At 37.2% G+C, this 23,072-nt stretch overlaps 1 protein-coding gene across 4 annotated transcripts in view; it reads right to left on the bottom strand.

The window, feature by feature from the left end:
• The window catches only part of PPP1R9A (protein phosphatase 1 regulatory subunit 9A), a 131,898-nt gene that overhangs the window by 53,650 nt on the left and 55,176 nt on the right, over positions 1 to 23,072 (bottom strand). For all 4 annotated transcript variants that reach the window (XM_015618034.2, XM_015618035.2, XM_015618036.2 and 1 more), the window contains exons 2-4: positions 8,740 to 8,872; positions 8,097 to 8,217; positions 2,641 to 2,745 (exon numbers count right to left, since the gene is read on the bottom strand). In XM_015618034.2, the coding sequence (XP_015473520.1) occupies positions 2,641 to 2,745; positions 8,097 to 8,217; positions 8,740 to 8,872 (359 nt within the window). The remainder of the gene's footprint in view (positions 1 to 2,640; positions 2,746 to 8,096; positions 8,218 to 8,739; positions 8,873 to 23,072) is intronic.

Below are 23,072 nucleotides of genomic sequence, written 5' to 3'. Positions count from 1 at the left end.
CACTGCCAACAGGCAGCAGCTGACAGCTGGGGGCAAGAAAGGCATTTTGCCCCAGCAGACCCTCCCACGTTGTCCCTAATGTTTTGGAGCAGTTCAAGTGCAGAGGTTGCCACTGCCAAAGAGGGTGGAGATGAGGGATTCTCCATTCTAGCTGTAACGCAGCAGGAAAGACAAACTGTCAGAAACCAATTGTTCTCTCCATAAAACAAGCAGCAGGCAGGGCTATTTTGTCACATATCACAAGAAAAACAGTAATGAATTAAAAATACCTTATTTCCTTTCATATCTAAATTCACCAATATTAGCTCTCAGTTTCTTTACAAGCAAATGTTCAAACCTGTATTGAAGCCAAAACGTCAAGCATCCTGAAATATCTGTCTCCAAAAAAGAGCTTTCTGGAACCATTTTTCATTTTGTGCAACTAAAACCAATGCAGAGCATCAGGCAACAAAACCAGAACTGGACCAGAAGCTAAGCAGGAGCCTGTGCCACACAAGGCTTGGCTACCTTGTCAGGTCTCACTCAAGTCTCACTCCAGCCTACAACAAACCAGGGAAAAAATGATGCATTTCTCAGCTGGCTTGCATAAAGCAGAAAGTAGTCTTTCTGAGCATTTCTTTTCCATGAACTTTAAAATGAAAAAAAAACTTAAGGAAGTTGCACCGAATTCTACCCACTTCTTTCTTCTAATTAGATATACATATTAGTAAGATACTGCCAACCACATGGTATGCTCTTTATGTATACATTATTAATATTTTAGTATTATTTTATATTGTAACTCATACAGTCTTTAAAATTAATTATTAACTGAATATTATTTTATGCTTTTTTGGTCTAGTTTTGACACTAACACACTGGGTCATTTTTTCCATGAAAACTCCGTATCTTAATCTTACAAGGAAAAACTCAAATATCTCTCTTTGATAAATGAGACCTGTGAGAAGCCAATGATCCCAGTGCACAGGATACACAGTATACTTGAAAATGTAATCTCAACAATGAAGAAATACTTTTTTCAGCTCCTTATTTTGTTACAAGAGTCTAGATTGCAACCAAACTCAATGTAATTTATTTCCTGAGAAATAAGACTGTGGGAGCTCTGTGTGAAAATCATTTAATGTTTTTTCCCCTCCATTATTTTCTCAAGGAAGCAAGCATTCTATTCTGTAACTTATGCAGTAATAACCTGATTCTAAATGTATATAGTACATACGTTTTATGTGGGCGCTTTCTTTTTCCCTTTTGAATTAGAACATCAAACACAGAATATACATAACATCTGCTCTGTATATCTCACGTTATTCTCTGTCATCAGAATTTCATGTTTGAAGGTCCCAACTATAGAAAACCTAATAAAGTATATACTCATTTTCATAGTTTAGTCAGTAGGAACACTCACAGCATGTGTGAGTCTTTGCAGAAATAGTAATGGTGGAACTTCAAATGTAAATGTTACACATAAATATACTCACCTAATTACCTGCAAAATTACCTGCAATTACCCAACAGTTTCTATTTTTTTTTTTCCTAAATAACATCTCTCAAATAAAAGATTGATCAAACACCCCCAAGATTCTTTGCAGAATCCACATCCCAGTGCTATTCCTTAACGTCATGCAGGATCAGCTATGGAATTATAGTGGAAGTGTGCACACCAACATATAGCACCACCATCTGAGCAGGTTTGCATATACTACCACCCATAGTTCAGTCATGGCTCAAAAGTCAGCCGTGAACTCATTAATCAAAGAATTCAGTTGTACTCCCTAGAGAAGATTTTGAAAGAGAACCAAAAGGTGACTACAGAATGGCTGCTGCTTTTACAATATGCCAAAGATATTTTTTTGATTTATTTTGTAGTGTTGAATTTTTACTGAAATTAACAAGCTATTGAAAAAATATGTGACTGCACAGGGTTTTAAACAGCAAACCAGTTCTTTTCTAGGGAAACAATGTTCATTTTAATGACATTTTATACCTTTGCACTCACATTCACACAAGTTCAGAAGCTTACTTACAGTATATGTTACATTTTCTAGCCTGTTCATTATTTTATGGATTTTTATAGGGACACCTTTCAATGAACCACAGTACAGGCTCAGAGAGAAACCCACAGCTGCTGATGGGAACTCAGTTAATTACTACTGGTTACTTTCCTCAATTTGGTAGCTGTTATCACTACTGCATGCGTTTCCTGTCCTCTGTGCTGAGGTGGGATCTGAGGGACTGGAGTGCTCATCTCCTCCTGCTCCAACCCTGGAGCATGAACATGGTCAGTGTCCCCATGGGTTGAGCAAGGAAATGGTCACCGGCAGCAGTTTCCATCTGACCAACACCCACGCCCTTCATCTTTCCAACTAATACAAACAGCTTGAAGCACATGAACATCTAGACTAGTCATCAAGAGCACTGTCATCATCTGCCTGCAATTTCAGCTTCTCTCGGTGGTAATATTTTAAAAGTCTCAGCCAAAACAAAGCTGTAATACTGTATTTTATCCCTCTCTTGGGATCAAAGGAGAGAAGACGCAGAGGCAAAATCCTCTGATTCTACCTGGGCAAACTGAAAAGCCTATGAAGGAAGCCAGGTAATCTTAATATTAAATTAAAATTTCTTTTTTCCTTCTAAAATACTCACCTGACTTTTTCTTTGGTGTTTCTAAGAACAGTTGCAGCAAAATTTTGTGTAACACCAACCAGACTGATGCCATCAACTTCCACAATTTGGTCATTCACTTGGATCCTTTAAGGGGAAAACACAAATGCATAAATAATTGTATGAATTCTTGTGAATTTCCAGCCAAACTTAGCATAGAGATCTTTCTAGCTTGACTTTAAACAAAAGCTCAGTCATAAAATGGTTGAGATAAATAAAAAACTACATCATTTATTGCACAAAGACGTCTCATAAATCCAACTTCAAGGTTACCATTACAGTTAATATCATCAATTAATTATCCAGTCTCTTTCCTTGTATAGAAATACAGCAATGCAAACTCTTAAATTTGTCATATGAATTAAATTAAATGAGATACTTGAACAGCTCTTATATCATTCTTTCCTAAGCCAATCTTGAAAAACAGCATAAGACATAGCTCTGGCATTTCATACTAATGGAAAAGAAAGGTAGTATTTAACTAAAACAACCTGCTCATCTGTGGAGAAACAAACCTATGTATCAGATCTTATTCTCTTAAGATATTTCATCTAACTTGTTCCAGAAAGATGAATTCCTAGTGTTGTTGTGATCTTGTTGCACGCAATCACAAAACCTTGGGCTGTTTTAATGAGGACTCTCTTTTTGAAACCAAACAACTGTTTACAGCTGATACACTGTTTAATGCAGAAAAAGTTAAGACAGAATGAAAACCATACTGCTTTTATCTAAAGCAAGCACTGCTACAAAATCCCTACAGTAGGTGCTGGACTCTTCTGGATTACAAATCCCTGGAAGATGACTGCTATACTACTCTTCAGAAACGCACAATCTCTGATAGTTTCAAAATAAAAACCACACACATCCACAACTAGTCAAAGGGAGCAATCTTCACATATTTACATGGATTCTATTGATCCAAACTACAGAGTTTACAAAGCAACCAAGAAACAGCTATGAAAAATGCCCTGTTTAAATGATATGAAAATACCTAAATTGATGTATTTAACATCTTAGGATATATTAGTGATAAGACTTCTTTTCAAAGAACAACAGAGGCTTCAACAGAATGCTGAAGCATTATGACCTGGAGCACTAATTTCTCTGTCAAGTCTGAGGAAAGGCTTTGCAGTTTTACATGTGTTCAAGCAGCATCTTCTGTTCCTTGGATTCCAGTGGTGAGTAAGAAATACAGTACTTATTCTTTGGCAGCTTCACAGCACAGAATGTCACAGTGCACTGGGCAGGATCTCCCTTGAAAAAGGCAGCCTATAAACTCCTATTTTGAAAATCATATTAGGCAATTTAAGCTCAGAATTTTATTTCAATTTTTACTGAATCATTTGAAAAGCACAGCAATCACATTAATACTTATTTAATTTTGACTTCATTTTTTTAAAATTTTAGCAAACACAGGGTGCAGTCAGACGGTCACAGGAGCTCCTGGAAAAGAACTTTTAAGAAGCTGGTGCCTACTGAATGGGAAACTGTCAGCCTCTTGGCTGAAAATGGTGGAATAACAGATTCCTTTTAGATGCAACAGCACCGTACATCCTCACACAGTGGACTAGCAGTGTTCCTACAGATACGTAGGTACAGTATTTCAGGTGATGAAAGCATCATGTTAGAGAACTGTTGCCTGAAACTTTCTAAGTGGCTCCATCTTCATTCAGTCTAATTCTATTTGTCGTCTAGGCATATTTTGTACCTCCTTTCTTGTTTGTATAGCTCCTAAATTAACTTCCAACTCTTACTTTTACAGTTGCTGTTCTCCAAAACTCCTTTTTTTCTATATACACATATATTTTAATTATATATGAACATACATACATATCATGATACAAAGAGCAGCCTTCCTGTCAGAGCCCACTCCAATAGGAGCCTCAGGCCTCCTCCGTCTCTCAAATCTAACTTTAAACATGAATGAAAAATTAGGCTCAGGCTTGTCAACGCCTGAATTATCGACATTTAATTGCTTTTATCATTAATAAAATTGGTAATTCTTCTGAAAATTATTTTCTAATGCTCATGACTTTAAACTCTGCGTGCAGATTACAATGAAGTAGCAACTACAGAAGCAAACCAACTAAAGTTGAACAAATTATTTGCACAATTGCCCAGTATGATGGACTGGAAAATTTAATCTGTGCAGAGACAACTTCTGGAGTTCAAGTTAAGAACTATGTAATGTTTCAAAACTGTTGCTCCCAATGTTATCAAAATACTTTAAAAAGTGAATGACGCATCATCACAGTATTTTGAAAGAAGCCGCTATGGATTGATTGATCCAGGAAAATATTTTATTTTTCATTTTCAGTCTAGTGACCTATTTAAGATTTTTCACACTAATAATAACCTCTCCTAATACTTATCAACATGCTTGCCTATGGATTCATCTTTAAGCACCCTCCTTGGTTAAATATTGGCACACAAAACCTTTGAATGGGACAACTAAATGCTACCTCTGTTTGTCTACAGCGACAGGAATCAAGCCAAGCGGTGTTAAATCACTGAGAAACCTCTTTGAACAGGATTTCGTATTTCCATGGGAGATAAGTACTTTGTATCATAATTTGATAGGGCTTTCAATAAAAAAAGTCTAACAGCTATCCTACAGATACTGTAACCTTTTAAATTGTAGCTTCAGAAGAAGCTGGTTGAAGATTGCTACGTGATTATTCAGAGTATCTGATGCAACTGTTGAAATAGTTCTATTTTCTGGTAAGAGACTTTGTTTTTCTATCAGTGTTAATGATTAAGTAGGCTTTTCATAAAGATGAAGTTAACAGGACCCTTTACAGTTGATGCACTTTATTATGCAGAACTGTCTGGTCCTGACTGAGAGGATTATATACCCCTCTCCCAAGTGAATGATCAGTCAGGCTCTCAAAGAGAAAATCAGAGTCCTATTTCTCAGCTGACTGAACATTCTGCTGTTGAAAACTAACACAAATATTAAAATGGTCAAAGAACGATATTATTTTTTCTCAGCTGACAAGTTCCTTTCAGATGCCATCTAGGGAAATGAAAGAAGAGACTTGTGATGGAACATTAACTTCTATAGCCCACTCAAACATGTGAATAATGAGATGAAAAGAAATTACAGATCATGACAGAGCAGCAGTGAGTGACTGATTTTCAACCAGAGAATTTCACAAATACCAGTCGTGAGCTTAATGCCTTCTAGCTGAGGTCAAGCATATCCTTCAGAAAAACATTCACTTAAATTTAAAGTAATGGATAAAGTCATGACACCTTGAAGCGTCAGCTTCTTCGCGTCCTTTCATAATTTTTAAGCCTATGATAAATCAGTACTTGGCCTTCAATTTGGTATCTTATTGCCAAGATCTGTAAAGATACCAAGCTCAATCTAGAAGACTATATACTTCAGTAGTTTCAGAGCAATGTTACTAAACTTTGCAACCCCCTGACTTCTAGTCTTTTTAAATTTTTGTGGGATTCCCACACCAAACAACTTTTTGCCTGACAGAAAAGTTTGAGGTGTTCAACAAGGAACATGTTACAGCAATATATTTTTAGAAGAGAGCATCAATGTCTTAAGAGTTTATTCCCATTCTTATTTATAAACAGTATTTTCATATTAACTAATATAACAATACATTAATGGTTAAACTCAGAAAAGGAGAATGCAGATAAGTTGATTCAATTGCTTGCATATCAGAGAAGTAATATTTTATTGGCATGAAAATTTACAAAGTTAAGCACTGGGACAAAATGAAAAATTGTACAGATTGGAAGATATTTAAGAATCCTTTTCACTATTAAATGATTACATAATGAAGTTTTTTTCTATCTCCTAATGAAAAGAAATTGGCTTGGTTTTGGCAGGTATTGTATAATACTCAGATTGGCAGGTGTTGTATAATACACAGATAACTGTGCCTCTTGTGATAGGAAATATTTTATGTTGAAAAGGAATTCTTTATCCTGTGCATACCAAATAAGCAATTCTAGAAGCAAGCAGGTTTTTTATGAGCATCACAGAAGACTATACACACCACTTCATTAGTGGGCAAGATTTATGGTACAGCTTCCTACTCAAATTAATTAATGTACTTTGAGTGCTGTAGGTATGAAAACTGAACTCTGGAACAGAAGACTATCCAAAATAATAAATATAAAGTAACAGTCTGTAACAGTAAAGTTGAAAGGAGTGTATTTAATAAAATATTTTATGTTCAGATACTCAAATTATTTGCTTAATCACAGAAAAATCAAGTTCAGAAAAAATCTTCCAAGACCAAGACCAGTTCAGCCATCAACTAAGTAACTCAATCACTCCTAAACCACATCCCAAGTGCCACATCCAGATGCCTCTTCAACACTTCCAGAGACAGTGACTCCACCATCTTTCTGGGCATCTTATTCCAATGTCTTTTTCAGTGAGAAAAAGCTCTAAGATTTGATCTGAACCTCACCTGACACAAGTTAAGGCCATTTCCTCTCATCCTTTCACTTGAGAAATGTCAGAAGAGACTGACCCCCACCTGTTTACACCCTCCTTTCAGGTGGCTGTAGAGAGTGACACGGTGTCCCCAGCCTGCTTTTATCCAGGTTAAACACCCCCAGCTCCCTCAACTGCTCCTCATAAGACTTGTGCTCCACACCCTTCACCAGCTTTGTACCCCTTCTGTAGTCATGCTCCAGAACCTCAGTGTCTTCCTTGTGGGGCTGGACACGGGACTCAAGGTGTGGCCTCACCAGTGCCCAGTACAGGGTTTACAGTCACTGCGCTGGTCCTGCTGGCCTTGGATCTTGCGGATCCAAGCCATGATACCTTTGGCTTTCTTGGCCACCTGGGCACACACTGGCTGGTGTCAACCAGTACTCCAAGCCCTTTTCTGCTGAGCAGCTCTCCAGCTGCCCCTCCCCAGGCCTGTAGCATGGCCTGGGGTTGCTGTGACCCAAGTGCAGGACCTGGCACTTTGCCTAACCAAACCTCATGCTGTTATCCTCAGCCCATTGATCCAGCCTGTCAAGATCTCTTTGTAAGGATATCAAATGTAGAGAGACCAAATAATAAAATGTTGAACAGAATTCTCTTTCTAAGCATTGCCTATCGAAAGCTGGCTTGAAGCCAATAGAACAGGTGGGAGCTCAACACCTTTATAATCTAAACTACCTTCAAAAGTGACACAGAGTTTGGAATCAGCAGCCTTACTCATGCTGAAGTATCTGGGTTCTCAGTAGTCATAAATACATATATTTGGCAAATTTGTTGTTCTTCAATAGTTTAAACTCATGGTACCAATTTAGTATCTTCTCATAACCACATCAGGTATTTGGATCTTGCAATGAAGCTTACTAACTTTACAGCTTGGGTTACATACAATTAAACAAACAACTATTCCCTATTGAAAATCTCAATTTATAGTGACTATTGCTGATAAAATTTCAAAATACAAACTCTAGTTTACCTTCCATCTCTTTCTGCTGTCCCACCCTCTGTTACTGTTTTGACAAATATTCCCAGTTTTTCAAGGCCTGCATCAGCTCCAACTCCCATTCCAATAATGCTTATTCCAAGTCCATCTTCATCTGTGAAAAAGGCAAAAGAAAGCAGAAACTTCTTACATTCATCTGTACACTTATTTGGTAGGTAAACATTCACACTTTGGTTCCTCTTGGCTTTCTGTGTCAATAACACTAGTATTACAGAATCACTATGTTGGAAGAGATCATATTATTTTGCTTCCTTTTAAAAAAACTATTTGACTACTATTCTAACTATACACAAAAAGTATCATCTGCAGCCTTATGAGGAGCTTAGAACGACAGACAAAGATTTTTATTCCTCCAGTGAAGAATGAACATATCACATCAAACACTGTAAAATCATGTTAATGGAGTGTCACAAAAAAATTCTCTTAAGAAGGTAAAAACTGCTTATCACTAAGTTGCTTCTTTAATTACTCACTGAACAATTCCTGAAATCCAAAGAGCCAAGATGACTACAACAAATGAATGGAATTTCAAGATAGGCTCGGTAGGCATGTGCAGACTTCCTCAAACTTGTAGGTCAGTGTCACAGGAAGTGGAAATGGCACACAGACACAATACCTTTTTCTAGCTCAACTGGGAAGAGCTCCAGCTTTTCCACACGCTTCTCGAGTTCATATTCAGCTGATGCAGCCACTGGGTCAACTTCATCATTTCTCCTGTCATAGTCTTCATTAGAGTATGTATTGAAAACCTGTGGAAATAGATAAAAAGTCATTCAGCTACCCACTCTAAAGACTTCCAAATTATTAAATTAGCTACTTCTTCTGTCCTGTGATGTTGCAAAGTTTGAAAAGGCTTTTAAAAGACTAATTTCTCAGGTTCATTCAAACTTCAGGTTTTTAAATTTGTGGGTTTTTTTATTCAAGGAAGTACAAGTACACTTGCAAAAGTCAACTGAGTGTTTCTACTGTTTTTGATTATAAATTCAAAAGGTGATTGTTAATGTCTACGTTGGTCTATGCATGTAAATAATTGAAATACTTATTTTAACTCATTAAAATTAACTATTAATGAACATTAACAGAGTCAAATACATTGAAATTGTAACTGTAATATTCTGTATAGTCTTTCTACAGTAGTCTTTAGGCCTTGTGAAGTTCCAGTTCACATTCATCCAAACAAAGCTCGACCTGAAGATCACTAATCTACACTTACATCACCTATGGATATTATAGAGATTATATTCTGCATTATGTATCAACTTTTTAAAAACACCAATATACACAGCCATGGGTATTCTTTTAAACTAATGAAGTTTACATATTTATTTCATCTCTAAAGCAGTAATTTAACAGTGACTGCATTAACCTGATTATATTATTTATGCTACTTACTATCATATTTTCAACATGGCCTTTAGTCAGTGATTATTCAGATCTTCAGAAACATTAGTCAGGAAAAGCATATTTTCGTATTTTAGAGATCAGAGTTTGCCGGCCTAATTCATTTAACTGTCTGCACCTAGCTGTAAGGAATATGTATTATTAGTGGTAGTAATTTTACTGAGCTTCAGTCCCATGGATAAATCATATTCATCACTTCAAATAAAGGAAAACAACTTTCCACATTTCCTCTTCCTCTTTTACAGACAAACAAAAGAAGACATCATTACGCAGCCATGTTTTCCTTTATCACTCCTCCTTTTGCAATATGAAACACTGCATCCTGCTACATAACTACACAAATATTACAAAGTTCTCCAGAAGCCTGCTCTTTTACAGCCCTGCCTGGAGGCTCTGTCATGGTGTCCCTGGATGGAGCACACATGCCAGCTGGCTGCCCAGTGCACTAACAGGAGCTGGGGCATCGCCACCAGCTGAGGTCTCACCTACCTGAGAAGCTGTTAGTACACATTCATTTATTTTAAATAGTAAATATACTGAAGTTGAAATACAAAAATACTTTAAAATTCTATAATAAGTCTATTGACTATGTTATGGCTACCACAAAGCTACCAAAAGCCCTCTCAGTTTTACATAAAGTAGTGGTTGAAACAGAAAAGACAGCAGTCACTCAGTGGAAATTTTAAGTCTCGTATTTCACATCAATGTGAAACATTTAATTTCCTCTTCCAAGAAGACTGAGATGATAAGCATTTTACAAGAATTCACAAGCTTATCTCATTTTGATTTTCAGTCATTATGATGCAAGAAAAAGGCTGCTTTAACTATATTATGCTCCTAGAAAGCCTTCATAAACACATGCAAAGCCTAAGTAAAATAAAACATACTTAATGCTGTCCAGTGCTGCTGAACTTTTTATGCTGCTTTAGTATCTCTAAGATTGGTGAAAAGAAACTGATGCAGAAACAAGTTATGAGGAGAGATACAATTCAAGGCTACCATTTCTAGCCTGACTAAAGAATAGACAAAACCATCTCAAAGAGTCCACTCAACAGCAACGAAAAAGTGGTACATCCTCCCTGGCAGCTTCCCTTCTCTGTGACCTGGTGTCCAAGGCAGCAGTTTTTAGCCACTAAGGGTTCCATGTTCAAACCCAACCTCATTCATGCTGACACCAACCAAAATAAGGATCAATCAATAGAGAGAGACCCAATTAAGACATTACTGAGCTAAGATTTGACCATAAATCTTTAGGGTTCAAACAGAGCAGACATGCAGGCAAGTACAGGTTAAAAACAACAGCTGTGAATTTAGCTTGAATTATCTCATGTATTAACATGATGAGAGAGACTCGTGCCTCAAATATGAACAGAGATGAATTGCATCAACATCAAGGGAGATACTGCTTGCTGGAGACAAAGAACAGCTGAGAGAAAGGTGTAGGGGAAAATTATGTCACAAAATGAGCGTATTTATTTCTGGATTGCTTTTCATCATGTTAACTAGCACCATTCTTTTCCTTGTGTTTGATGACTGGCATGAGAATATTGTGGAAGCAGTTTTAGATTTGTTGCAAAATGACTGAATATGCTTGAGGATAATTTTCTTTGAAAGCATCAAATCATATTGAATTTGGGTTTGGGATGTCTTTCTTGCATCAGATTAGACAGAAGAGATGGCTTCTTGGATTGTGCTCACTGTTTTGGAGTATTTTGTTAATCCCACTTAAAGGAAACCATATATACTGTTGGTGATGAAAGGTTATCATTATGTCTCCAAATACATTATGCCACTCTTATCTAGTACCTCACCTAAGCATTCACTCTGAGATTGTAGATCACTCATTGCACAAAGCTGTTTCCTAACTGGCATTTACTCACTGTCTTTTGTACACTGGCCATTAATTTTCCCCACTGCCTTCAACAAGGCAGTTGCCTCCCCCTGACTAGGGGAAGAAGAAGAAGAAGAGGAATATTCTTGTAAGTCATTTATCTCATTTTGTGCAATCACATTTCATGGTTGACTGATTCTATTAAATGAATCTCTTTGTTTTAAACTGAAGAAAATTTGTGCTTGGAAATTTTCTTTCTTTGTGAAACAGTCTATCCACCAGAGTAATGAACTGCTTGCTCAGTACAGTCATGAGACCTGTCACTCAAGATTTTACTGCACTAAAAATAAGATAAACATTTATAACTTCTTCCTCAAAGTATGGTTAACTTGATTTAAGTGAAACTATTTCATCACGTCTGTTGCTGTTATGTTTCTCAGAGTGTGCGTGGGATTTCAGACTCATGGGAATTCTCCCATTCCCTGTCATTTGACAGATTTGGTTTTACTGCCACTCTGGCCAAGTACCCAGAACAGTAAAGTCACAATCATAGAATATGCTGAGTTGGAAGGAACCCACAAGGATCACAGAGTCCAACTCTGGGCCCTGTACAGGACTATCCGCAGGAGTCACATTATAAGCCATTATTTATAAAGCATTACTTAAAAAGCAAGCTCTTTTCATGAAAATACAATATAGTATCTTAATGTCTGATTTTACAACTACAAGTTGTAAAAAAACTTACAGGAAACTTTAGGAAAAACGAAGTTTTCATAGAATTCACTTGTGACATTTTCTAGGATTTACAACAGCACTTGTGGAAAACAAAAAGCCAAGAGTGGTGACATGTTGAAACAAACCCTGAAGAACTGCTGTTAACAGAACATACTTCTGTGTTCTCTAAAGTGACATAAAAAGGGGTCATCAGTGATTCATCCAGCACCAATATAGTAACAAACTGTAACATCAAAGAAGCAGGTATAATTGTTAGGCACCCTGGGTGGCATCCCCAGGGAAATCATACATACACACACGGATCATTTGCGTCTCTTTGGTAAAACACAAGCTAGGGAAGACATGTCACTAACTATAAAAATATGTTGCTGACTAATTCAGGAAAAAAACCCTACATTTTTGTTTCAGTACTTCATCTTTAGGAGTAAGATCAGAAGGATGAAAACTGATTATTCTTGAAAAAAGGCACCTAAGTTTGGGGTGTTTTCCCACAGCTCTAAACTACCAATATTTTACAGAATTCAGCTAACAGTAACCAGTAGGTAGTGACAAGGAGTTTTTTTAAATTTTTTTCATCAAGTCAGAATTGAGATAACTTTATAGAGTTACAAGGGCTATCCTCCCCATGGGCTAACCAGCTCAGTGCTACACGAACCACAATATTAGTGTTGCATACTATAAACTGTGCAACTGTGCAATAAAAATTGTTGTATCTGATGTAAGGCTGAGAGAATTTGGGTTGTTCAACCTGGAAAAGAGAAAGCTTAGGGGTGACATAACTGTGGTCTCCAACACCTGAAGGGAGCCTACGAAAAGGATGGAGAGAGACTATTTAGAAGAGCATGGAGTGACAGGACAATGGGGAATAGATTTAAACTGCAAGGGAGAAGATTTAGATTACCTATAATGAAACACTGAGGATAACCTCTCTGTGCTTAAGAAGCTAAATGAGGAGAAGAAATCACAATTTGACCATTACCTTCTTCTTTAAAATCTTTCTACAGCATAGCTTCAGGGAGGAGAGGAAGCTCTGGCAATGTCTGAAATTGGTGACTATTTTTTTTAAAAGTTTTTTCTCTGCAAAGTGGTTGTTTTGTCACAGTCAAAGGCAGTGAGTCAGTGAGGAGGCTTCCTCCAGCTTTCCTGGCTTCATGCTCCCCTAAAGCCTGTGTGGGCATCAGCCATCACTAACGCCTCAGCAAGGAAGCATCCAGGAGACAAATCCTCCCAAGAGGCAATTGCAGGAATGAGACACAGATGGGAATTAGACACCAGCAATATTGAAAGAAATTGCATGTCTAACATCAAATCCGTGCCTGGGGTTTCCCTCAGAAAGCTCTGTAGGAGAAAGATCTGTTTTAAGTGTCCTGAAACTCTGGCAAAACTCTGCACGGCAGATTTATGTTTCTAAAATCCTTAAAGTATCTGGGCCCTAGACTTCTCCATTCCAGAGAGACCTCTTCAGACATATGACAAGCCAGGAGCAGCTGCTGTGACACACAGACAAACTGTTCAATTTGTTGAGGCAAACTGGAAAATATTATCTCTGTGTACTCTTGTTTTAGACAAGTGGAACAAGTTATCAAGGTTTCTACCTGTTAGAACATCATGAAGACCAATTGTACTAGAACACCACAGTGTCACTGTCCTGCAGCAGTGCCAAAACATCTCAATTTGGATCTATACACCTCTGTGCACTACAGCACATCCTCCTAAACCCAAACCATGCCACAGTGGTGTTTCCTGGTGGGAGACAACCATTAAAATGCATGGGCTAACCACACACATTCAGTAGTCCTGTAACATGAGGGTGTGTTTGCTTCATGGTATAAGTAGTTAAAGAACCAGCCAGACTCCTCTGTTAGGCTTCTTTCACTGAAACTAGTGTCTTAAATTTCATACACTGCAGCTTTGGGCTGAAACACAGAACCAAAATTGCCTAGGTGGTACTGCACACAGATCATCCTCCCTGTCCCTGCTATTTGGCTCACTTTTGGTGTGATTTTTTTAAAGCACTTGTTTTCATTAAGTAGTTTCCTAGAAGCAGTGAAAATTATTGTTTATATCCACTTACTATTTATTCAGTGTGTAGCTGTTTTATTGCTGAAGTACTAGTTTTATTACAATTTACATTGCTACTTGTCTACGTAGCAGAAAAATACAAAATCACTGTAGCAGTAAATGAGATGCATGCCCCACATAAAAACCTCATGCTGCTACTCAGTTAAAACAGGTCAGCGTAATTAGCAAGCAAAGGTAAGCCCTGTTACTGAAGAGTAAAACCACAGTTCACATGGAACTTGTAGCTCTATTAGGGCTGCTGTGTGTCTGTTTTAGTGAGTAAAAGAGCAAGGTGCACTGAGGCCTAGAGTTGACAAAGATATACAAACAGACTTATCTGAATATTCCTGCTTGTTTGTTGTTTGTTTTTTTTTTTAAATACAGTGACAAGTCACAATTCCATGAGGATTTTTCTTTCTCACTCTATTTTTTGTCATACCCATTGATACAAATGGGAAGTCACAGCAATGTCCTGTTTTATATTAATTGTACAGGCTGAACAATTTTCACTCAATTCCCTTTGATGAGTTTTGCATACCTGGGTCTAAATCTTCTCTGATAGTGGATTGGTTTTTCTAAAGCAGCAGCTTGGATGCAACAGTGTAATGGGAGGTACAAATGACTGGTGAGGTGATTTCCCTGAGTCTTATCGATCATATAACAATCCCAAGGAGACTTTTTCAGTGTTGTGTACTTCACATGTACACTTCATATGTAATTCAGCCCTTTGCCTCATCCTGCCTTTTTTTTTAACTCTATTTTGCACTACTGTAACTTACCATCAAAAATGTATTTTGCAACTGCTGCTGTCTATTTGTGGTCCATTATCGACTATTTAGATATAGAGAATAAAAATCACAAAGACAAAAAAGCTTTATATTTTTCACTACGGTAGTTTGGCAGTTGCAGGGGAAAGAGCCCAGAGACAATCCTGCATTCCCATTAAGCTCAGGGTTCATCCAAAGGTCCCTCCTATTGGACTTTCACAGATCCTGGAGAGATCAGAGATGTGGGTACAGCAATTTAACACCTTAGCATTTACAGCAGCGTGGTACTGACCTACAAACCTGGATGTCTTTAGCTGACTTTTCCTGCTTCAGGGAAAAGTAAAAACATTTGCCTACACCTTGAGAATGTCTCTATCCAGCAGAATAAAGATGCAGTTGCAACAAGAGCACTCCAATAGCCATGCTATACAAAAAAATAATAAAAATATGAACAAGTATATTTAAGAAGAATATGAATTTCCAAAATGATAGCAGATATATTTTATCACTCTTTTGGCAGTTCCTTCTATTGCCAAGGTAACAAACCAGCATGCTCAAGAATTCATTGTATCTTTGAACATTGAAATAAGCAGGCAAAAGAGAATGTTTGAAGTGAGCAGAGTTTGACAAATTGATTAGAATACAGTACAGGCTCAAATCTCGACTCTGGTGTCCAAACAACTTTAAACAGATAGGAGAGCATGAATCAAAGTTCCAGTTTCTGTCCCTAGACATTTATTCCTGAATCTGCTGCAGTATTTCTTCCAGATCTTTTCACTGCTGCCAATCTACATCCTAACTGATGGTGCTATTTTTCTTCTGCCTTTAAGTGTGACACATAAGCTAGCCAAGAGCAAATGCTGCTTTTGGGACCAATTAGTACAGACTGCCATACAGTAGCAAAGTCACCATGAATCAACGAATCAGTGTTTCTTCTCCCAGCAATCTCACTCTCCCCCAGCCTACAAGTCAAGAGGTCTAAATGCAGAGTCAAAATGACACAAATGTTCTCTGCCAGAGGCAAGAGATAAACAAAACACTTGAAACAAAATATTGACTATGCATACAACATTCTATTTAAAATAAATATCAGCAGAGATAAATTGTGTAACCTCCATGGTCACTAAAAATAACTCCACAAAAAATTTCATAAGCAATTGCTTTTCTTCACTTACAGATAATACAAATCATATATATGTACAAACTATACAGAAATAATTAATTCAACCTGAGTTTTATTGTGAAATTATAATATTTTATAAACTGAACAAAAATAATACAATTCTTCTATATAAATCTATATATAAAAATATTTTAAATGTACTATAAATAGTACACATTGCTATCTATCTCTTTACCTGAAACAGAGAAGAAAGCAGAGGTAGAAGAAAAGAGCTAGGTGGAAACAGTCTGTCTTGGTGTCTGCTTTTCTCAATATTACATCATCAACACAAATCCTATTGGCTTTTTAAGGTTGCAAAATTGCAACTTCTCCAGGATTTTTTATGACTCTCTCACACACCTTGTCTAATTCCTAGGAGCTATGGCATTTGGTACTAATTGCCCAACTGCTAACACTCCTGCAGACACAGCAAAGGCTGCAGGGCCAAGGGAGGAGGATCTCCAATGACAGAAACCAATTTATAGCATTGCCTCAGACCAAGGGATAAAAGGCAAATGTATCACCACACCAGCTCATAGCAAGAGCCCTTATGAATCTCTAAAGGTGTCCCACCACCACTTTTCACAATATCTACATTCTTATAAAAATCTCAAGAGAGTCTTGGTTTTTTGTTTTTTTTTTTTTATGGGAAGTTCTTGATGAATTCTTTAACTGAGATGAGATTACTAAATGTAGTGCTTAAAATCTTCAGATGAGTGGGGGAAATTCTATTATATTCTACTAAGAAAAACATCAGGAGATGTAATAAACTTTTCTTTAAACATATACTATTATATAAATACACAGCTTATGAGTTAAAGAATAGCTAAGTATGACATTCAGTATTAGACAGCCCTTCAGTCTTCTGTACAGGGTAAACATACTCAATTTCAGATGGAACTTGTTACAGAGGGTTATCTCTTTAGTTTCTAGTACAAGCAGATATTCTTCTACAGTAACAGAAACACTTATTCTCTGGAATCTAAAGCCTTTAGTAGCCTATTGCTACATTCACATTACCATCACCATGCAGTGATGTAAAAGAGACCCATTAGTGGGGTGTTGCATTAATTTGGTAGGAGGGCTGCAGCAGTACAGCCTGTTGATGCCATTGCTTGTGTATAAAAATGGACAAACAGGCAGAGTGTAAGAGGATTAATGGAAAAGCTTCTGTAATACAGCAAAAGGTTTGCTGTGTTTTGTAAACATCTTTCAAATGGAAAGTGTGCAATGCCACATTCTCAGTGCCAGACCACTACTCAATTACTTTATATTGTAGACTTACCAATTCCTTAATTGCACCTGCAGGCAGAATTCATTTTGGCTGACTGCATTTTTGCTAATGATAGTTTCACATTCACACTGTTTAGTACAATGAATTGCATCCTAGTAAGATGTAAAAGTGCCTAGAGTAAGCAAAAGAATGTTTATCCATTAAGCATTCATACCAAGTGTATTACATTACAGTTAATCACACCAATGCTTCAAAAATGAGACAGTCTGTATTTCCAGAGGAATTTAGCCTTTCTAATGCCTCCTAATATGGTAGGTGGGGTAACAGACTCTAACACAAGCCAAGAACAGGCGTTCCCAGGTCTGACAGCATAACTGGTTCAAACACACCAGCTCTAAGTGCAATTTAAAATATGGTATTAATGCAGCAAGAAACAGAGGGTTACGAATGTTCACACAAAGTATATCCAAACAAACAGACAAAGAGAACGACAGATCATGGGGATAAGCCGGCATTAATGAATAATGCTAGCTTGGGATGAGACTACAGTAATAATGCCACAAAGTGGGGATTCAAGATAAACACTTTTAAAGTGACTCAATCCAACACTATTTTTGGACATTTTTCAACTTCAACATTTGCTATGACATCAGGCACAAAGATATTACCCCCTTGAAAACAATAGCAAAATTAACTTCATCAACCCCAAGGAAAGTCTCTTTTACAGCTGGTTTTCACTCTACCCTGTGTACTGTGGAAAAATTAAACAAGCAGAGAAACTAAAAGGAGTTTTGCTCACTTGAAGATTTTACACAATTCAACTCTTTGTGTCCAAATTTACTGCATAAATTCAAATTTATTATGGACATTTTCTGTACACAAATCTGTGATGGATTTGAAATTTTGGAGAACCAAGTGCAAAGTGTAGCACTCAGTGCTGTGGGAAATTGGGAGGATGCACTTATACATGTGCATTTTGAGACTGGGTGTTTGTTTTTTTTTTTTAAAGAGTTTTGGTCTATTTTTTTCCCCACAGGAACCCATTGCTTTACTGTTCTGGGATTGACCAAACATCTCTCTGTGCATGCCCTTAATAGTCCTTGCATATTGTATTTAAGCAGGTAGGACACCACATTCTTAGATCTCTGTTATTGGATACAAAACCAGACACGGGATTAAATGTGAGCTCACTGCTGTTCTTGCCACATGCCAGCAGTGGAGATGGCTGTGGAAGCTGGCAAACTCCTGAACCTTTAGAACTGACCTGAGCCCTCTGAGCTTTGTTTTCCAGATGCAACTTCCTGACCTGCTTCAGACAGAAAAGTGAAGCTCCAGACAAACATTTCACCTTTGTGAGGGAAACCAAAATACGAGGCATAACTTTCTGTCCAGATTTGCTCAAACAGAGGAGGGAAAGTGCTGTTTATCCCCTGCAGCGACAGAGAACTATAAAAGCTACAGAAGAACCTCTCTATCTGTTGTGTCAATGCAGGGAAGAGAGCGGGGGCATCTCTGAGTTCTGTTACTCCAGCAGCTGAAGTGTGCAGCACACAGCTGGTATCACTGTCACTCACAGTAACTGTATTTTGGCTACAAACAGCTGCACATTTCTTTCAAAAGTAAAACAGACACCATTTAGCAGAAGCTGGACATACTCCAGAGAGCAGATTAAAATGGGTGTAATCTGTGTATGACAGGCTATAAAGCCAATACAGTAAGCCTTTCAGTTATCTTAGCATGATTTTAATGGGTACCCCATTCTAGTATAATGAATGAAGAGAACATACCCAATATCTGTATAAAATACTGACATCTAAATATTTTTCTGTCAGCTACTGTTAATTCTCTAAGAAAACTGGCAAGGCTGTGACTCTTGCCGAAAAGAAGAGCTGTGAATGAACAACTAGAGGAAGAGGGCAAACTAATCTCACAAAACTTTGCTGGAATATATTTACACGTACAACCTTAGATATTTTTATGAATCCATAAGTAAAAAAAAACCCAAAAAGTACACACCCAAGCTTTTTAGAAGCCCATCTTCTGAAATAGTATTTTATAATTATGGTTTCAAGAATATCCATCAATACTGAAAGGCTTATTTTCTTGGGCATGACTACTGTTCTTAACCCTCTGTAGATCAAACTTAAGGAAAAAGAGAAAACAATTCAATGAAGCTCTTGTAAATCCCTCTTTAGTATTACTAACAAAAGGCTAGTACTGTCAAGAAAAACATAAATTATAACATTAACATTCACTGCAAAACTGCAAAACAGACAATTAATACAAAGTATATGTATCTCCTGGCTGTTTTTTACCCCTAAAACACCCCAACAGTGAATAAAATCACTGCCTTGGATGACAAAGTTAGGTAAGTGGTGTGGGAAAATAAACATACAGTTGGATATCAAAACAACCAAGCTGGTAAAACTTCAATCTTGCAAACTTTAATTTTAACTTACTGTTACTGATTAAACACTCTTAAGATTCTAAAAAAAAAAAATCTTAACAAAAGAGTACCTTTGTCGCTGTTTGACACGAAATGATTCACACGGACACAGCTCAACGTGTGACAGGAAAAAGAGAGCGATTTATTCCATGATTCCAGTATTTATAGATTCTCGACAATGACTAGGGATTGGATAGTCAGGTCACCACCTTCCCAACCCCACTGGTAGTGAGAAATGTCTATCAAAATACATTTCTTTAATGGAATGTATAAACATCTACGTTTATAGTTACTTTCCTGGGAAAGTGGCTAGAAACTATGAAAACAAGATCAGAAGGCTTAATTCTCAGGTGACATACCTTTTCCTTGCAAATAAAATAATTGGAAAATAGCATGAAATGGCAATTTTTAAAAGCCTTTTCTATAGTACTGGTAAACAAAATAACCACGAACACAGTATTGTCCGTAATTAGATAAAGTTTTAGCTTTTGATCCCTTGCAGTAAAGTGTCCAAAAGGATGCCATCAACCATGTTAGTCTTGATAGCAAGAAAAGTTTTCACAAATTTTTCAAGAGCAAAACCAATAAAAGTGCATGCCAGAAGGTAAAGAATTATCCAAATAAGTTCATTGCTCACAACCAACTGAGGCATCAGCCCCAGACGCAAGGCAGCTGCACAAAGGTGTTCCTGCAGCTCGCCCACAGGAGTCCATCCTCGCTTAGGTGGGAAAGCCGAGCCTAAGAGCCACACATGGGCCATGCAGGCAACAATCCCAGGTCAGGAATAAAAAACATAAAGTGTTGGCTAAAGAACTGTGCAAATATCAAATGGATTCCCTCCAGGGTTTTTTTTTTGTTTTTTTCCCAAAGAACAAGGAAAATCTTTCCTCTTAAGAATTCAAAAATCTCTAGAAGTATGAGCATCACTCCAATTGCAAAGAGCAAAAAAGAACAGTGCAGAAAATACAGGAGGGGAAAAAGGCAGTCAAGCTTTAAATTGCAACTGCAACTCTGGCAATATAGAGCTTTTAACATTTTACTTAACTTTGCAAATGACAATTTAAGCCCAATGTCTAAACGGTTTTGGTACCACACAGAACATCAACAGTAGGTGATTGCCACAGAAAGACATGCAGAGAACTGGTAATCTTGGTAAACTGGTTAACTGAAAACTGTTTGACAGTTCTTTGAATTAAAAGCAACTTGAACATATCATGCATGTTATTGCATATTTACCCTGAAAGGTATAAGACATTGCTTCAACTCAAGTTTTAAAAATGATTTTATCTGATCAGGCAGGCATCATAAAAACAGTACTAAATTAATCCTACTTTACTTATCTTTGGTAAGAGGTAACCTTTAGGTTAAAAGCCTGACTTGCCAAAAAAGGGTCTCTATCAAAATGTGCTTTAAATTCAAGCTTTTAAATAGTGAACATACTCCATCTTCCATGCCCTAAGCTTAATTTTATTTCTGATGAATGTCATAATGTAACTCAATAAAAAAGGCACAAGAAAAATACAAACAGTAATTGTTGTGTCTTAATGTTATGACTTTGAACTAAGAGGCAAATTTGTGGAAAAGCCATAATGTCTCTGTTTAGGAAAGAACTTGTATTTTCTTAGCAGACTTTTCTGAGCTTTTTCTGGAGTAGGTGCTTGAAAACCAGATGCACAAAATGAGTTCCCTGACTTGTACACAAAATGCATTTTAGATACAAGAGTCGCTCTTCATACTCAAGCTTTTTCTCTGTTCTACCAAAACTTTAGCTGTCTTACAGCTTATATTGATTTCTGCTAAAACAGATGAGAATAAAAGTCCTTCTACTGAGTAGTAAGAACAAAGTAAAGGTTGTTGTTTTGCCTTTCAAAAATGGTTAATTAACTGGGGACTTCTTTATGGAACCAGAAATTAGTCAGCAAGAGACAACTGCTACATGATAACCATCCAGATGAAAATCCCTGTGTGTGCAATGCAAAATAATTAAATCAACATTAACCCTCCCTTATGGAAGGTACCTCAAACTGCTGTTCTCCTCCTACCATAAGAGCATGCACTGAGAGCTACAACTAAATAAATCTTCTATCTAAAACCTCCAAAGTCTGTTGCTAATGTGTGAGAACCTTACCTTAATGCAGGCCATCAGAGTGATGACAATATCCCACCTCCTCCATGGCTTCAGTCATGAACCTTGTGAGGTTCATTAAACAGTAATGATCCCCCATACAAAACCAAGAGCTCAAGTTTTGTTTGAGAGGGCTTTGTTATTAAACCATTGTGGTGCACTAATGCACCCAGGACAGTCCCTGTGCTAGAAACAATGTGAAGACTGGAAAAAGCCCTTCTCAAATAATGGCTATGAAAACCCCAACAAGATAATAGGCAGTAAAAGCAATCAGTAGTTTTGCAATAAACTATTTTCTTCACTACTTTTTATGGATTACCATTACTAATAATACAGTAAAATAAAATGTACACCAGATTATGGTGAAAGAAAATTAAATCTCAAATTTGGCAGGTTGCAGGTATTGACTAATAAAGAGAAATACTGGCATTCTCCATGGACTCAATCACATTTGTTTCTCTTCAATAAGGTGTCAAATTATGTTTATAAGAAAAAAGAACATTTAATCTACTCCAGAGCATTATTGCAATGGTCTCCTAAATGCTGAGAACCCTGCAGCATGACTTTGTGTTTTTAACATCTTGTTTTTTTGATGGCAGTTTGGTTATTCAGGTGGGATGAGGTATCCCAGCAGTCCAGTGATGTGCTACTGTGAAACACTCAGTAAGTCATCCAAACTCAGCCTGACCTCACCACAAATTACAGTGAGGACAGATCCACTATGTCTATCAGGGTGCCACCTGAGACTGAGACTGAAGACAGACAGTTAGTACAGGGTACACCTTTTGCAGGATGGCTCAGTACCAGAGAAAAGCAAAGATCACAGCTGCAGAAGTCAGTTTTGGCCAGAGGGGATGTGTAGCAGATCAGTTTGCTGCATGAAGCTTAAAATCCAAAAGCCAAAATCACAACTTCAAAAGAAGAAAAGGAGTGGGTTTTTTTTTGTTAGATACAGCACTACTTCTAAGAGAAATTAATTTGGAGAAAAATAGCATATAAGTCTAGCAAAGTCTGGCAGATGGAAATGGTGTGCACTAACAGCAAAATGACTGAAAGAATCAGACGTCCTGACGCAGCTGAAAAATCATACTTTGGATTCTTGTTCAAAACTGTATAGATGAAATAAATATAAGTTTTAGAAAAATAATAATATAAAACAAAGAAAGAGAGAGAGAGAGAGAGAGAGA

The sequence above is a fragment of the Parus major genome, chromosome 2 (assembly GCF_001522545.3).
Source record: "Parus major isolate Abel chromosome 2, Parus_major1.1, whole genome shotgun sequence".
Classification (NCBI taxonomy): Eukaryota; Metazoa; Chordata; class Aves; order Passeriformes; family Paridae; genus Parus; species Parus major.
Note: the sequence above shows the minus strand (reverse complement) of the source record. Positions and strands in the feature narration are given on the sequence as shown.